At 37.7% G+C, this 18,906-nt stretch overlaps 1 protein-coding gene across 1 annotated transcript in view; it reads left to right on the top strand.

The window, feature by feature from the left end:
- ADAMTS5 (ADAM metallopeptidase with thrombospondin type 1 motif 5) overlaps positions 1-9,823 on the top strand; it is a 44,478-nt gene extending 34,655 nt beyond the window's left edge. The window contains exons 5-8 of the mRNA XM_035545966.2: positions 217-400; positions 803-978; positions 1,835-2,010; positions 5,523-9,823. Coding sequence (XP_035401859.1) covers positions 217-400; positions 803-978; positions 1,835-2,010; positions 5,523-6,093 — 1,107 coding nt within the window. The 3' untranslated portion in view covers positions 6,094-9,823. The remainder of the gene's footprint in view (positions 1-216; positions 401-802; positions 979-1,834; positions 2,011-5,522) is intronic.
- Positions 9,824-18,906: the final 9,083 nt, after the last annotated feature.

Raw genomic sequence — 18,906 nt, 5'->3', positions numbered from 1 at the left:
ATTGCGCTTGCATGCACAGTGCCAAATCAGGTGCCATCAATCTGCAGATAAAAGACAGAAATAAATTTCACTGGGAAAAAGAAGGCTCCAAAGCCTTTTATCCCCAATTAAAATGACCAAGAAAATGCCTTTTCAATTGTGGAAAACATTATCAGTGTCTCTGAGATTTAGCACCTTTATTCACACCCTTACCTCCTACTGTTCTGTATGTTTCAGGCATCAAGCCATGGTAACTGGGGGTCCTGGGGACCTTGGGGACAGTGCTCCCGTACCTGTGGTGGAGGCGTTCAGTTTGCGTATCGTCACTGCAACAATCCAGCTCCTAGAAACAACGGCCGGTACTGCACTGGCAAGAGGGCCATCTATCGCTCCTGCAATGTCGCACCCTGCCCAGCAAATGGTATGTTACATACTTGCTCCAGCCTCTGTTTTCATAGATAGTAAATATTGAACATCTACTGAGAAAGGAAACAACAAAGATCTATTGTACTTTCTCTAAAATGTGCTTACCAAGGCAAGACATTCATCATTCATACAATATGGTAATTCTTCCCCGGTCCCTACACTGACCACAGACAGAAAGGACATTGAAATGAAAAGAAATTTGTCCTGGAAAAATGAGCCATCATGCTAGCTTTAGTCCTTCATAGCATGGGAAGATTGCTAAGAAAAGTTAAAAAGAGGTGAAGTGTTATAACTTCAAAAATTAAGTTAAAAAGAAATTGGAATAATAGGTGTGAGTGCATAATGATTTTTACAGCATGGTCTGCAATAATCACTAATGATTTGAATAATTCTACAGCTAAATCTTTTCGACAAGAACAGTGTGAAGCAAGGAATGGCTATCAGTCTGATGCAAAGGGTGTCAAAACTTTTGTTGAATGGGTACCCAAGTATGCTGGAGTGCTTCCTGGAGATGTTTGTAAGCTCACCTGCCGAGCCAAAGGAACTGGCTATTATGTGGTATTTTCTCAAAAGGTAATGGCATCTCCAATCATGACTTCATGTTCAAGCTGAGAAGTGACCTGTATCTTAGAAATCTTTCCCTACAACAAGGGAAAATAAGTTAGTCATATGATTTGAAGTTTTAAATGTGTGATTAGATATAATGGTTTGATCCAGAGGTTATACAGTAAGACCAAAATTGACCTCTGAAATTAGTCAAGTATTTTCATATTTCAGTATGCATGTTCATAAAAATACGGGTCTGATAGTGGATTCTGCACTTTCCATTAGTGGGTAAAGGGGTTTCTGCCTGCAGACTCATCCGTGTGTCTGGCGGCTTTTGTAGGAGACAGAGTGCCATGAGTAAAAGAATAAATTTTACCCTGAGTTATGTTAAGGGAGTCTAGAGTAACTCATACAAAGCCAATTAATATAAACTATTTAGCCAATTATTATAGATGTGACTTGTGGTCAGTTTGTTATCTCAGATGCAATTTGAACTAAAATGTCTCCTACACTTATACTCTAAATGTTATGAGGATATATGCATTAATAAGGTGAAGTGAAATGCTCAAGTGAGAGGCTATCTACAAGTACTGATATTGTTATTACTAATAAACTGTAAGCTCATCATTAAAGTCAGGGTCACTTTAGTGTTTTATGCTAGAGTCATCTGTCACTGCTTTCAGCCCCTGCCTAAACTTCATCTGCTTTAGTGCTGTGAATGTTAGAGAAACTCAGTCTGGGCTGCCAGGATAGGAACTCTGTTCTATATGGGTCACGTAAATAAGTAACTTTTTTCCCAGTCAGATTCACAAAATTTATTTTTGAGATTCACAATTTTTTTCTCCTGTGGTAATTTTTAACTAACAGGCATTTGATTACCTAGGTAACTGATGGTACTGAATGTCGACCGTACAGTAATTCGGTCTGCGTCCGGGGAAAATGCATCCGAACTGGTTGTGATGGCATCATCGGTTCAAAGCTCCAGTATGATAAGTGCGGGGTGTGTGGAGGAGACAATTCCAGCTGCACAAAGGTCATGGGAACCTTTACCAAAAAGAGGTATTGATCTTGAGTATTAGTAAATATTTCAAAAATACTTGCTGTGCAAATAGTATCTCTACTTGTCTGTGCCTCCCTCCCTCCCTTCCTCCCTCCCTCCCTTCCTTCCTTCCTTCCTTCCTCTGAATTCAGTTTACTTTCATATGAAGATTAAACAAAAATGTGCATTGCCTGTGCTTTATTGCACTTTTCAGATGTTTACAGCTGGCCTCTTAACAATACCCTGAAACTTACAAATAATCACCTGTCAAAACACTGTGCCCAGTTCATTTCTGACATAAAGTACCAGTGATACAGGTGAGCACCCAGTAATAGGAAGTCTGCGTAGACTAAGGCATAGAATCTTATGTTATTTGCCAGTTTTGCTGTGGCAGATGGCTTGTGGTTTGTAGAGGAGAGAGAGAAGGGAAGAGAGAGATGCATCAGACAGTTGTTGAGGTCAGAATAATCTGTGTGTATCTGAAACTCTGCATTTCCCAGGTGATGCTGCATTAGGAAGTTCCTATGGGAATGTGTTTGATCTCATCTAACTTTGAACAACACTAAGGATGTCCCACCTGATTAAGCGGCAGACTCCTTGTTAGTGGAGAGAAGCAGCAGATAGCATTAGAGCACAGCTGTAAAAGTCATCCTTGGCAGCTGAGAGGGATTACACCCTAAAAATACCTTTTCACACCACTCAGTATACATGGAGCTTAGACGACTAGATGAGATGTCAGAAGTGGCATTTTCTACATCCCTTAGTGTTCACTAGGATCATATTGATCTCCAGATGTACTTTTTTTAAGTTAAAATATTTATAGCAGTTATCTGTAAGACATTTTTCTGTCAGAATTCAGCTTTTAACTACAATACATCTTAATATGAACAAAACAAAAGCAACATCCCCATGGTTTTTCCTAACCATATTGAGAGCAGCAGCAAGCTTTTTACAGATTACCAATGTCAAATAAGTCTGCCTTCTGTCTGAATTCTTGTTTCCCTCCCCCTTCCATACTTAAGGTTCATAAAAGGATGAGGATTTTTTTACTATCATTTGTATAGATGCCAAGGTTTTAGAGGACCACTGTAGTGACCTACTCTTAGAAACTTTTAGCTGAACATTTATACTCAGCATCTTGCAACAGAATTAGTGTTACAGCTTTTAAAATTTACAGAAACTTTATTTTGCTTAGTATCTTCCAAATTCTTACATAGCATATGGAACGCTACTAGAAGTTGAAATCTGACTCCTGAAATGACCTTTTATTTCTATACATTTCAATATACTGATTAATAGCAGTCAAAAATATCTTTAAGAGTGTTTTTTTTTCTAAAAATAAACATAACCAATCTTCTTCTCAGTAAACCAATGATTACTCACCTAGGGATGACAAAACACCTCTTCCAAAAAGAATGACTTTCCATCTAATATAGTACTTATATAAACCAGATCTGTTCTAATCTGTAAATATTGAAATGTCTGAGATGTCTAAATGAAGAAGACAGTGCAAGATATACTTCATGTGCTTTAGCAATGATCCTTGTGGTGCATACCAGGCTCCAGCAAAGATGCTAAAGGGACTCCATGAATTTTAGTGAAGCCAGATTTGTAGTGTAGATATACTTGGAATCAGTGAGATTCTACTGTAATTATTCCTATGAAGGTACCATCTTATTCCAAAAATCATGACTTTAACTGAAATGAGACCAGTCAGAGAATAAAATATTAATTCAACCTCAGTGCATTTAAAGAGCTGTTCCGTATAGAAAGTAATAAATAATTGAATGGTTCTAACTTGATTTTGATTGAATTTGGGGTGTCAAGAATTTATTTTTTACTGGGAATATTGTTTGAGATGACTCCTTTATGCAAGTAATTGACTTCAAAAAAAGAAAAAACAAAAACTTCATTAAAATAGTGAAATCTTAATTGTGTGCAAATTGTTTTTGTATATGAAAGGGCAGTGGCTCTAGTAAAATTATCTTTCTCCACTGAAAAATAGCAGCTCCCTCTTTGCTATCCACTATAAACCAAACTGTAGCAACCTGTATTTTAAATGTACAGGGAAATTATTAAATGTATAAGAGGAAACTAGTATTTTCCATTGTAGACAATTGCCATAACAACATTTGTTATGTTATGTACTTTTTTCCCTTAAAGCAATCAAAACACAATCTTCTAGAAAACTCTTTCGTAAGAACTTATTTTAAAAGGCTGTAAAGTTAAATAGTCAGAAGTTGGGAAATAGGAGAATTAAAGATGCACGTGCTTCTTTTTGCACATGAAATATTGAAGAAAATGTTGCATTCTCTAGCATTTCTTTTAATTATTGAACAAATGATTTTGTAACTTTAATAACATGTTTTAACAGAGCTCTTTTGGCAACTGTTAAGTAAAAATATTTGTGCAGTGCTGTGGAGCAGTCACCCAGCCTGTTTTTTGCACCATATTCCTTCATGTTTATAGAGGTGCTAAATCAAGAGACTTTTAGTAGTTGTCCTGTAACTGCTTGAAATAGCATGGGAATAGCACTAGTGTTGAATCTGCAGTCTCTGCAGTCTTTTACTTTTGCAACCAAAAATTTGCAAAGGTTGTAGTCTATTCTTTAAACAATTCCAAGGGACCCCGTTCACTTTTATACATTTTATTTTCTCATTCCCTTTCCTCTAGATGTTTCAGCACTAACCTTTTTAGATATGAGGTACTTGCAGAATAGTTTTATCACAAAATTAGAAATGAAAATAAATGTTTCCAAAGTCCAGCTGGTAGCTTACAGCTTTGTGCGGTGTTCAGACTTTTCTCTGTTTATCCGTATAGTTAAAACAAATAATATACTTGAGATAGTAAAAGTTTTAGCACACTTGCAGGTTTTGAATGCTTGTCACTTTTGGTAGAAAAGTTAAATATCTTCTTCTAAGTCAGCATTAAAACATTTCATAAGTAGAAACTAAGAGAACTTTGTGGTACAAATTAAACATTTGAGTGTACCTTGTGTTAGACACTTAACAATTAATCTTCAGCTTTATGAATTTCAAAGTAAACAAATTTTTTCTCAGTGATCAAGATTATTATTAAATGTTCCCAAGGTACCTCTATCCAGCTGTTACTCTGCTCATGCTTCCCTTAATCATCATTATAGCAAAGACAGCAAGAAACAGCTGTAACCAATGCATATCTCATTATCTTTCGTTGGCAGGCAGAATGTGCATCGTATTTTATATCTCCCACCCTTTGTTGAAATATATAAGCTATCTGTTATTCTTCATTCCTTTTGTATCTGACTCATGTAAAATTATTACTAATGCTAAAGATTAAGCAATTTGAAGTAAGTGCAGTAGAAATTTCTTCAAGAACATTAAGAACAGTACACAAGACAAATAACGAAACCTGGTTAAACTAATCTTAGATGTGCCGCTAGCCAGACGGATTCAAGTAAAGATGCATCGTACCAGTGACTTCATTAGACTTAAGGTTTACTTCACATCAGCTACTGAATACTTTCTTTTTTCTTTTTTTCCCCCTCATTCAGTAAGGGCTACACAGATATAGTGAAAATCCCAGAAGGGGCAACTCACATCAAAGTTCGGCAATTCAAGGCAAAGGACCAGAGCAGGTTTACTGCCTACCTGGCCCTGAAAAAGAAAAACGGTGAGTATCTTGTCAATGGAAAATATATGATCTCCACTTCAGAAACAATCATTGACATCAATGGGACTGTCATGAACTATAGTGGCTGGAGTCACAAAGATGATTTCTTGCATGCGATGGGACACTCTGCGACAAAAGAGGTTCTTATTGTGCAGATACTTGCGACTGACCCAACTCAACCCGTGGATGTCCGTTATAGTTTCTTCGTGCCAAAGAAGCAAGGGCAAATGACTAACTCTGTCACCAGCAGTGGCAGCAACAGCAAAGTAACTCCACAGCTCATGCAACCCCGGTGGGTTACGGGGCCGTGGCTTTCTTGTTCTCGAACATGTGACACAGGATGGCACACCAGGACTGTCCAGTGCAAAGACGGGCATGGAAAACTAGCTAAAGGATGTCTTCTCTCTCAGAGACCATCAGCATTTAAACAGTGCTTGTTGAAAAAGTGTTAACCTGTGGTTGTGATCTTCTTTAAAAGAGGTTTGATGAAGCCATTGTTGACATACTGGTATTAGGTCTGCCCAGACAGAGAGAAGCAAAGGCTTCAATGTACTTACATATAGTCTCAAATTATGGGCAGAATCTGCCTATTTGGACCAAATGAAGATGTGCACTGCTTTAAAAAATAGTAGGGTGATCTTAATATGCCAAAAACCTAAGCATTAAAGTTGTTATAAGCCCTCTGCGTCTGCAAAAATATAAAATAAAATAATAAAAAAGAAGAAAAACTAGTGAATGGAGGATCCTGGGATATTTGAAGGTTACAGAATCATCTCCCCCTTTTTCACCTACCTCTAATACAGTATGTCCTTAGAAAATGTCACATGTACCCATGATACCACAGTAGCTTATTTTATACTGTTTTGTAAATATATTTGATTTGGTATGTCACTTTATATCACTTGGTTCTATTAAAAAAAAAAATCAAAAGACAAACTATATAAGCAAAGTGATTGACCAAAGTATATCTGCAGCCCTGTGGACTTGGTCGAGTCTTCAGAAATGGCTGCAGATGTTTTACTGGAAAATGAAGAGCTTGCTGCTGGTTTTAAAAAGTAATACCTTTTGGTTTTGACAAAAGGAAATGCATTTTTGTTCCAGGAATTTCCTGACAGCAGATCATAATTCTGACAAATACTGTGTTTCCACCAAGAAATTCTCAAAAGGAGCATTGCAGCAGTTCACAGACCAGGGATCCCCACAAGTACATTGCTCAAATACCAGCACCATCAGCAGCTCCTTACTATGTGTATGTCAGATAGCAGGAGGTTTTGGCTGCTAGAAAGAATGTGTGTACCTTTGACTTGGTAAACCTTCCATTAGCTCCAGCTGTGTCACAGCACAGGGTCCTTCTTGTCGATGAACAATAGCTGCTAGTTCCTTCTTTCCATAAAACAAAGGCATACTGTATTTTGTAGAAACTAGTTAGAGAACCAAAAATTACAGGTAAGGTAAACAAGTGTCTTCTAACTCAGATATTCTGAGGCTGTATACAACTGCTTTCTCTGTTATTTTCTCTATGGCTTCCACCTTGAATCTAACAATGTGTAATGTACCTACATCTTTTGAAGAGGCTATAAAGGTCAAAAAACACAGCAAGCAGTTAATATTTTATCACTGTTTTGTCCATCATGTCTAACTCTGGTATTCATCTTACCAGCAAAAGTTTGTAACTATTTGTCTTTTTGTTTGTTGATTTTTTTTTGTTTTTATTTTTTTTTAAGCTGTAGAAGTTATTCATATTTTGTATATCTACCACATTTGGGAGGAAGAGGGGTCATTAGAAAGTCAAACCACATCAGGATGTGGAGGACTTACCCAATATCAATAAGACTGTTTCCACAGTACAGGCAGTAGCTAGTAATAATTTTCTTTGGCAGCAGCTTCTGAATCCCATTATTGTCTGGTGGAAGTTGTGTGACCGAGGAAGGGTATTTCAACATATGCAGGTTAACAGGTGGAGGCTTGACACCAACCCTGTTAGAATTGCTTCCTTTTTATCATCAGGTTTTGAATAAAGCTCTAGAATAACAGGTACCAAAAGAAATGGTCATGATCTGCTAATGAAAATAGAAGCCCATCTGTCTTTTATTTTTCAATTCATCCACTCAGGAGAATGTGAAACTGTAGGAGCATTTTCGGACACAGCTGTGAGTCAGTGGTACTTGAGCACTGAACTTCCCTAGACTCTTCTAGGAAAAATCCCAGTCATGAAATCAGTAAAAAAACATGTTGGTTTGTGTAGCGAGAAGGTCAGATCTCACTCCAGGCGGACATAAACATGTTTTTGCAACTGTGGCGTGTTTGTGTGAATTCTAGAAAGCATGTGATGATTTAAAACAGCATAGAGTTGCTACATCTACCAGTATGAACCTGGAGAAATATCTGTTTTTGTACTCTATTACAAGTAAACAGGAATAGGGTTAAGGCCTCATCCTCCCTAAAACTGAATTACAAAGGAATGTTACTAGTCATCGTCAGCTTTCAGGAATGGTGTGACCTAATAGAAGGAAGTAGTCCTATAAAAAAACATGGGTCTTGAGGAAAATTCCCCTGTTAATAACTGATGTCATCCTAATAACTTAGATCAAGGATCTGAATATTTGCAAACTTCTGGAAAGTTAAGATTTTTGCCTCCTCTACCTATTACCATGTTTGAAATGTCTTATTTTCATTTAAAGTAATCTGATTTTTATACTTATATATATAAACACGTGTTCCAGAACCTCTCACGAAAGTTCATAATAAGTAGAAACCATCAGGAGAGGAAAAATAAGGAGATTTAATGTGCATAGACTTAATATTTTGTCTTGGCATACAGCTGCTTTATTAAGTGGCATTTATTTTTCCTGTGTTTTATCAGAATAGAGAGAGAATGTACAAGTATTTGTGTTTGCATCATAGTAATAATTTATTATATAGTGAATGAAATGAGTAAAGCTTTTGGATACTACTCAGATTCCAGAAGAATAATACCATAAGCTGGTATAAATTTAAAGCTTTCTTAGATCAAGACTATCTTTTTCATAGAAAGATTATTTATAAAAATTAAATAAATATGGGAACTAAAGAAAGCAAATATATGTGCAAAAGAAGTTTCCTTTATATGGTGAGAGGGCAAAGGGGACAGACAAAGGAAACAATCCTAAAAATGCAAGATGAACTAGACCAGCCTGCTCTATTTAACACTTGCCTTTTAGCTGATCTTTGTAATCAGACTCCAATTCCCAACCTTGCTTTTTTCAGTCATAGCTATTTCATGTAACTGATGAATGAAAAATTGATGCAAGGTATGTGACTTTGTCATTTCAACTTGTGTTCCAAACTAAATTCTTTGTTGGTCACACTGTTACGTCATTGCTTATATTACTACAACGTCATGCCAAACAAGATTCATAAAATGCTTCCACTAGATAGAGACACTGTCTAAGAAGCCCAGAGTATTACTCTGTGCATGGAAATAAACAATAGTCAGTGTTGAACTCACTGCAGGCTTTTGGGGACACATCTCCACAATGCCTTAGGTGGAGTTGGTCCCCTTAGAATCTGTGTTGTTTAGAGCATCTGCTTTTCAAATATGACAGCCTCATTAGGAAAAAGCCTATCATCTATGGTTTGTCTGTATACCTGAAATTCAATTTAGCTGCCCTCCTGTGGAAACAGTTTTATCACAAGGGAGAGAGGGAATAATCTTGTGGATTAATCACAATTGTTTAAAAAAAAAAAAAGAAAAAAAAAAGCAACACAGCACTGAAAAAAATAAAATAATTTATTGTTTTTACAACTGGTATGTGAATGGATGTAATGAATTTATTTATTCTTATTTAACAAAAATACCAATTGTGCAAATTCTATATTTAAAATGTTTACTATCGTCTCTGTCTCTCTCTTTCTTGCTCTCTCTAATTTATGCTTCAAATTTCTGTTGAAAGTACACCTTGTGAGTTTACATAATGTATGGCACTGGTTATTTTTTGTTTGTTTTTATTTAGAAAGCCTTCTTCATGAAACAGGAGTATATGTGTATACATGTGTGCACACTGTATAGATGTATATTCTTTTTTCTGCTACTACCTTTCTTAGACAAGTTGTAGATTTCTAAGTTTGTGACACCTCATGCTCAAACGCTCAAAGGAGCTTTGTTACACTTCAGCTCTAAAATCTCTCAACTAGCAAGTCATAGAGGTCTGTGGATCACCAAAAAAAAAAAAAAAAAAAAAAAAAAAAGATACAGGCTCCTAAAGCGATCAGACAACAGACTCCATAAAAGTGCGTGCAATTCTTGTTACGCACCTCGGTAATTTACCACTGAAGGTGGTAGGAGTCTTACCATTTTTACCAGTGGGAGCAAGCTCAGGCTTGTAGTGAATTGGAGTCCTCCATATGTGAATGAGGTTTCTCTGAGTTTTCAGGGTGGCAAGCGAGTATTCTCTCATGCAGCTTCTTCTATTTAAGGGAAAACTCTGCAGAGAAATTCTTTTGTGTGCCGCTCTGAAAATATAGCTGAAATTATGTATGATTTGGTTTATGAAGACTGAACCATTAAAAATGCTACCTTTTCAGTCTTTTCACTATTTATATACTTGCATACGTATTTATCTGTAGCTATAAAAAGTTAAAAGCACAATTTGGGAGGCTTTGCAATGTTTTGCTTCATTGTACTCCAGCTCTTCACACCACGTCAGGCAAAGTTAGACACTAAAATCCAGCCAAGCATGCATTCCAAGTATTTCCTTGAAAATAATGGTATCTGCTTACTTCCACTTTTCATCCAGTCCAAATTCTGCTGAACTCAAGGAAACTTGCACTGGACTCATTGTGAGGTAAAAAATGCAATATAGATAAACCCATAAAATCAATTTATTTAACAATACAAATTATTTCTGTAACCACTTCACTGTAAGGACAGTACTACAGACAGCAAATAATCTATTTCAAATGACCAAAAAGTATCTTTCTCATCAGTGCCCAGATTCACACAAGTTAAATTCCAGCTCAGCCTCTGTGCCCACTGTTTGCTGCCGTCAAGGCACTACCCAAGACCCTGAGCCAGCCACAAGGCTTTAGATAAAATTACGAGAACCAGTGGGTAATGGCCTCCCTTAAGACCCACTCCAAAATGCCAGGAAATGACAGTAAGCCTCGACTTTGATAATCTTTAGGGCAGGCTTTAAATAGGATTCGTAAGGATGAAACATTAATAACGGTGGGTTTTCAGCAAAACGTTTAGGTGACTGTTTTTTCTCATGTTCATGAATGCTGTGCTGTTCTTTGTCACTGAGGAAGATGGAGCCTACAGCAAGAGCCAAAATTAGATTCTCCGAGCATGGGCTGCAATTTTCAGGGAAAAAAAAATAAGAAAAAAAAAAGTTGCTGATTTTGAGGCCTTTGTTCCTTTTTTTAATTAACTGATTAGTTTTTATAGAGTTGTGAGAGTACATCATTGCATTCATACTTATAATTGGTAACATTTTCAAGACGGCTTTTTTGTTCTTTTGTTTTTTGTTTTACTCTGGGTACACTGAATGCTAGCTTGTATAGTAAAGGTAGTTCAACATTCTTGTTTCAAAAAACATTGCTAGTGCAAATGTTTATCATGTGTAGTGGTAATGACTCTTAACCTGAGACAACTTATCAGATACTCAGCTGGCATCACAATATGTAGCTCTGGAGTAGCTCTGCCAGTTTTCAGTGACAACATACAAACACTGAAAAGCCCCAAACACCTTGTTAATCTTCTAGATAAATGTCTGAAAAACTTCTCTCCAGATACCCTGTACCAAACATCTTGATAGTGTCCAGCCACTCTGCACAGTACAGAGTTACAGATCAAAACCAAAACTCACAATGTTGTTTGCCCTGAAAGCTGTCTGCAGAGGTTCACAGTAGCTGTAAGGACACTAAAAACATTTCCACATATGTCAGCTAGAATCTTGCATAGTCTGTGTTGAAACGCATAGGTGGACACATAGAACTTAGCTATAGCTAAATGGAAATGTATATTTTTGTATGTGTGCTTGCATATACTTGTGTATGTATAAACATGTTCACATACGTATACACATGAACAAGTATTTGGGTCTCCATTAGTCCCATTCACAGGGCAAAATACGTAGGTATAACTAACACCAGTGCAACTAAATTCAGAGTAATTTTTTTACATCATTTGGCTTTGCAGGAGCTGCTTCAGACATATACCACTTTAAGTGAAAACAGTTTCTCTTGTACTTTATAGGAACTGGTTTACACAATTTATCATATGAACTGTGAAGTTTTCTAATAGTTTTGTCATATGAAACTTACTCCTTGACAGTCAAGCTTATATGCATTGCTAAAATCTCATCAGATACGGGAAATAATACACTGTATTCAAGTAAATTGGAGACAGTGCGTACCCCTGTATAGCAATAGATATACTTAATTTCTATTGTGAGGTCATTGCCTAACATCAGATAAAATTAGAAAGGTATTCTAGGGAAGACTAACAGGAAAGCACAACCTTTATTTTTTCTTAGTTTATTTCATGTGCCTCTTTGTACACTCTATTGGTGTCAACATATTCTGGAAAGTGTCACTTTGTGCATTATAGATAACTTGACTGAAATACCGGTACCCTTTGAAAACTAAGATGTGTCACAAAACTTTTTTTCATTCTAATTTGTGTCTAATCAAAGAGAATTAACATTTTTAGAGCACTACTATGTCAGCCAGTTTACACCATAATTAATATGTTATGCAAAATATAAATTCATTTGAACTGAATTGTACAAAGTCTACACTGTACTATGACACATTGAAGGCCAATATTTTGTTTTGTAAACTATTACATATGTATAATTTACCAGTTGTAATCTTAAAACATTTGATTCTGTGATTTCAGTAAAAGTAATAAATATAAACTGTATTATAGGTCCAGGTACTTGTTCCATATGGTATATTTGTGGGCTATTGTTTGCCATTTGTGACCCACTAAAATCAGGTAAGCTAAGAGAGACTGAGCTGATCACTAAATTAAGGCATATATATTCTATATGAAAATATTGCACTTGCGGAGTTCTGTGAAAGTGTTCTTTTGAGTCATGAAGTGTAACAGAAGAGTGCAGAAAACAGCATGCAGTACCTTTCCAGAGCTTTAGACAAAGTCCAGCAGAGATGGTATACACTGGTGATCTCTTGAGCCCCTAGAAAGTTCCCATGAGATCTGTGAGACCTGTCCAAAAGCATCATCCAACAGAATTAGACAGTGGATTAAGATAGTCAGAGTGAGATTCATAATTATCAATGTAAACCTAACTAGAGTAGTAAAAAACAGCCAGAACAGGTAATGGAAACATACACTGTGTGCAAAAATGGTAATAAAGCATGTATCGAAGGAAAGAAAAAAGCAGCAACTAAGGCGATTGGGCTGGTAAGAAAGAATCACATACACACTCCAGTTGAAGCATGGCTCTTAAAGCACTTTAGTACTGACTCACTTTTCCAATAGAACTGTACTATTATATTATGCATTATAATTTAATTTCCATGCTGATTTCTTGCTTATCCTTTCTAATTCCATAACACTAAATTGGAGTTTTTCTTGTTCCCTAAAATGATGTGCTCTTTCCAAAAGTGTAAGCAAACCCAACTCAGAAACTGTCTCACCCCATCCATGTGCATGTCTAATCTATTGTTTGCTGACTTTTTTTTTGAATTTTGGACTTTGCTTTTTTGTTGTTGTTGTTGTTTGTTTGTTTATATTGTTTTACAAATTCTAAATTATGTTGATTCTTATTTACAGAAACCATTTATTCATGCCAAAGAACAGCTTTTCTTCCTAGGTTGTTCATACAATGGCAGTGAAGCTTTACAGAGTGGCCAGTACCTATAGAGACAGGCCTGAGGTCTTCAGAAAAAAATCTATAATAATCTGTTACACTATGTACAAGTTTGCTTGAGCCACATTACATGAGAACTGTCCCGCTAGTGCTTGGTACAGTACATGTCCAGATATACATATATATACACACACAATATTATATATTTGTATATACTATGTATGTATATAAATGTTTCAGAAAATCTTGTTTACACACTTACACTAGATGTTTTTAAGACTGGTCACTGCGCATCAGAAAGAATACTATGTTCAACATCAGTAAAGGATGCAGTGAAAAACCTGTGCAAGAGTGCATTCTTATTGTTTATCCTGCCTAAAGGGCTGAGGGAGGTGATTCACCTGCTCCACAGTCTCTTCAGTAATAGCTGACTAAACAGGTTTTCTTCCTTCCCTGCATCTTTCTTCAGTCAGGATCCCGGGTCAGGGCAAAGCCTCCACCCGTTCCTCATCTCCCCCTGCCCACCTGCAAGTAGAAACAGCAGTTGTACAAACTATTCCATAACTTCGTCCGCTACTTTTAAGTATTTTTTGTCTATTACAGGACTCCAGAAGTGTTAACACCTCAGTGATACTTCAGTACCTCCTTCATATTTTTGTCTGCAAAACAAGCTGCAGTGTCACCAAGTGATTATGGCAGGTGCTATCTTCCCAAAATTATGTTTTTATTTCCCATTTTAGAGTTTGCAGTAGCTCAGAGAAAGCCATTAGTGGGAATGGAAATCCATTCATATACAAATCAAATACAGCAGAGACATCAGTATAGACTTTCTCAAACGTCCAAGGCTGTCATAATTCCATTACCGTGCAGGGACTGTTCTGTATCAGGAAGATGAACTCATCCTCTCTTAATGTATTTTCCATCCCTTCATAATGTGACATTTCACCTCTTCAGAAACCACACGTAATTACATATGATGGGGGAGACTTATTCCCAAGACTCAGAACTTTTAGACCCAAGTCTCATTTTTAGTTTGGGATGCAAGATGCATTTGATTCAATTTTAGTCTTCCAGCCAAACTGATCCTTTAAAAAATATTTTGGAAACCAAAATATATGAAATAATCAAACAAGAAAATGCTCAAGTCTTTCCACATTGCCTACACTGTTACCTCACTCTTCTTATGCTATGCTCTGCAAAGTCCGAAGTAATGAATTCATCTTGCTTACACCACTCAGCATTCTACGCTGAACCAGCAATAGGGTTGAAGCAAAAATGTAGGGGAAAAATATTATAGCAAAATCCATGGAAAGAAATTATTATTTTCCATGCTTTCCCTTGATTATTCTGGGAAAAGTATGCTTAAAGGAAAATGCACACACTTAAAAATCTTAAGATTTTAAGAAAATCTTAAGCAGCTGCTTGATAAAGCTTTGTTGTAGCAATCGTGCAATCTAAGGATTTACTTATTAAACTGGCCATGGTGGCTATTACCACCACAGTCTCACTACTCTAGGTGTTGCAGTTTGGTTCATTGTCTCTTTACTGCTCCTGTTCTTCCCATTCCTCTCTCCCAGTAAGACTCTACCTAAAGAGCCCATGTCTACACAACTAAAAGCAAACCCTCTGACTGCTGCAGTCCAAGTTCTGCTGCCCAGACTCACATTAGTACCAATGCTTCCAAACAGCCCTCAAATGGAGCCAGGTGGGTGCCAAAGGACCCAGGCTCCCTGCCCTTGCAGCTGCCAGAAGCACAGCAGTGGGGAGGTGTGAGCCCAGCACTGTCAGGCTGTCCTAGCAGGTGAAGCCAGCTGAACCTGCAGATCCTGCATATGTGCAAGGACATGCCTATCTCCAGCACAACTGAGTGCTTCACACAGGTGTGCATTATAAATACGTTCTTTTTATAGCTGCAGCTCTGTTAGTTACTGTTTTTCTCCTGCTTACCCGTTTGTGGCGTGGTGTGGGTTTTTTTTGAGAGAGAGAGTGCAGTCAAGATGGTTTTTACATTTTTCGCTCTGGAGGCACTGGGGCTCCTTTCAAGCTTGCCTGCCCAGAGCTGCTCACTTGCAGAACTGATGTTGAAATAACTGAGACAACCGTGTGTGCTTATTAAACACTTGGAGTTGAAACTTCCCTGTTTTCCACAGAAATTTAGTAGAGCATGAAGCGAGTGCCCTGGCAGCAGGTGCTCTGCCTGGACCCTCTGTTAATGGAAGCTGGATCTTCTCATGGTGACTGATAATTTTGCTTATTTAATAATAGAGGGCCATTATGCCCTGATGAGGTTTGCAGATGTAAACCCTGCTCTAGCCGTGTGGATAACTACTGAGGGGCACACACGCCTGGGTCAGACACACAAAGATTTGCAAAGAATGTGCAAATTACCCTCAGCAGGCAATCCCGCAGAGGCCTGCTGGAAACCCGCTGCACGCAGCCACAAAGCAGTGAAGGTACCACAGAGAAAGATCTGCTGGTGGACCAGAAATGCATCTGAGAAGGGAACATCACTCCGGTACCATCCCCAGCAGTCTCAGGTAACTAACATCTTGAAATAGTTGAAGCCTGGCGGCCGGCCACCTCACCAATTGCTGACATGGCAGCGACCCAACGAGTTGGCAAACAGGCTGCTATACTACCTAGTAAAGGTGGTCTGTAACTAAAGGGTAACGAAATTATACTGGAAACTTTCTGAGCACTTTAAAGTGGTCTATTTAAGATGGGGCCCTGCCCACTGGAAGTGGTCCTTACTGCAGGCTTCGCTGTACTTACCAATGTTTTTGTCCAGAAAAAACAGCGTTACAGGCATACTGTGTGGGCTGGGAGGAATATTTTCACGCTAATATTTATGTGGCATGCTGAGATCTAACAGCCATCCAGAGGCTTTTTGACTAATATTTCATTTAACTACATGCTGCTGAGAACTTCCAAACAAAAGCACGTGAAGAGACAGGCTACTCGGGGGCAAACCAGGTGGCAGAGGGGCCACCACAGATAGTGGTGACAGTCTCTGCATGATGACCCAGTGGCTGTGGAGAGATGGGCTCCTTTGATAGGAATTTGAGTTATGAAAGGATTTAAGGGGAAATTACCAACCAGTCTGGCATTCAAATGCCAAAATACACAATCAGACTCTTGGCCATACAGGCAAGCTGTAATGTTCTTCAAAGGGAGAAAGGAAATGAATGGCAGGACTTCTCTGTGCAAAGCTCAGCCTCTTAATGTATGCAGGAAATCATCATCGAAATGCTAGCCCTTAATCAGGTTAAAAGGAGGTAGTGAAGTGAATTATTATTTATGAAGAACTTCTCCTTTGGAGGAGAGGAGAAGGAACCAAAGGATGTTTTATTTCTTTCTCCATCAAAATAATTATTATTTTGGAATGAGTTCATTATGTATTTCTGGCTATTATTTTTCCCAAAATAGTTTCTGAAGGCAAGGCAGAGTCAGAGCCAGAACCCAAGGCAACCTGTGAGGTTACTGCAGAACAACTTTGCCTCCAAAAGGTTTCTGCCTGCCTCAGCCTGCAGAAGGCCTTTCCAGTGAAACTCCAGTCTGAGGCTCGTGCTCCCCAGAGCCTGCACGTTCTACCCCAAGAGCTTTTTGCTTTGGCTGCATTCATAATGCTTATTTAAATCATCACCTGGTTTGTCTTCAGACCTAGCCAGATTTCCAAAAGTATGTAAGAGAATGATAAAGACCCAGCAGATTAGAAAAGAGGGATATTGGCAAAAGAGAGAGAGAGAAAAAAAAATGCAGTTATTTTTCATTTCCAACTACAAAGGAAAAAAGGGGGGGAAAGGTCCAAGGAGCAGTATCTATGAACAGTATCTCCTCTATCTTGAATCTGGATGTAAGCCATAGCCAGGCAGTGTCCAAAAACTCTGAAAATCTTAGGGAGTTGAATTTGATATTGTAGAAATCAATTTATTAGGGGGAAAATGTAAAATACAAAGTAAAACACCTAAAATAAGAGAGTATATAGAGGAAAATGCTTTTCCTTTCAATTTGATACATTGAAGGACAAGAAACAACTAATAAGGGAGTTCAGTTTAGGATTATTTCATATAAGATTAAATTTACCAGATGAAGGTAAGCAAAAAAAAAAAAAAAAAAAAAAAAGATTCTAAAATACCTACAGATTTCAAGATTTCAATTAGAAATTAGATCTTCAATGAGATGAAGATTGCATAGCTCAGAATGTGGATATTGTTACTAAAAAAAAAAAAAATAATAATAATAATTACAGCCCAGATGGGTTTAGAGGTTTAAGCCTTTTTAACAACTTAAATAAAGTCATAGTTGATTTACTGAATTAGATATGCCAGGAGGCTCCTACTCTTGGACTGAAGCAATTGTAACTGCAATATACATTACAATTCACAAAGGGGGGGGAGTGAATAACTCATTCCTGACGCACTTCCTAATATAACACTTTCTTTTAAAGCAAACTGTTAGTAGACAGACTAGAAAGCTTCTTTGATACATGTATTTTTGTCAGCAGGATATACTATAGGAAACACCTCATAGACAAGGGCTTTAGATGTGATCTTGACTAACTACCACCCCAGGGCTCTTCATGTCTCAAAAGAAAGCCACTGGCTGAACAGAAAGGGAGAGGGGGCACACTCCTCCTCTCCGCTGGACCTGAGTAGGGGTCCTGGCTGAAGGAGCATCATTACAATGAGTAGCAAAGGCTCACTGAAGGACAGCCTCATAGGTGCTGACCCAAGACGCCTGCGAGAATTAAAGGATAAAACTTGCCTGGGAACCGGAGTTCAAGCAGGAGTATGAGTCCAATTCACCTGACTGGTTCAGTAAAGGTGCCATGAGTAAATGAGCCTGGTCATTTGGGACACATCTCACAAAGCACTGCAGGAAAGTAGCTAGTGGACCACAAAAACTAAATTGGTAATCATATGGCAATGAGCAGAGGTTATTTCAGCAGTGTGAAATATTTTCTGATTCCAACAGCAAAAAAAAAAAAGTGCCAAAGCAATTTGCCAGTGACAATAATGTGTGGTGTAATTTTGAGGATGAAAAACTTTTTGCTGGGATTGACCCAGTATAAACCACCCCTGTAGAAAATCCCTGGGCCTACTACAGTAATACTCAGTGTTAACCAAATGTATCTGTGCTTTTTATCTAAGTAGTATCTGCCACTTGAATATTGATAAATTATGTCTACGCTTAAGGCAGAGTCCTTGGTCTTGATTTAAGACTAGCTCATGCCTTTAAATCATTTCAGTGAATTTGTAAATCCCATCCTTAAAGTTTATGAAAAACATGTATGTGTATATATATATATATATATATTTCAGTCTGCTATTTAACACCACAGTGTGATTCTAGCCAAGCCCTGAAATCCCACACAAGGCAGATTATATTCAGTGCTCTGGCTGTCTACATATTTTCCTCCCCTATGTACCTTACAAGCCAATGCCTGAA

The sequence above is a fragment of the Cygnus atratus genome, chromosome 1 (genome assembly GCF_013377495.2).
Source record: "Cygnus atratus isolate AKBS03 ecotype Queensland, Australia chromosome 1, CAtr_DNAZoo_HiC_assembly, whole genome shotgun sequence".
Lineage (NCBI taxonomy): Eukaryota > Metazoa > Chordata > Aves > Anseriformes > Anatidae > Cygnus > Cygnus atratus.
This window is presented reverse-complemented; position numbering and strand designations above follow the sequence as displayed.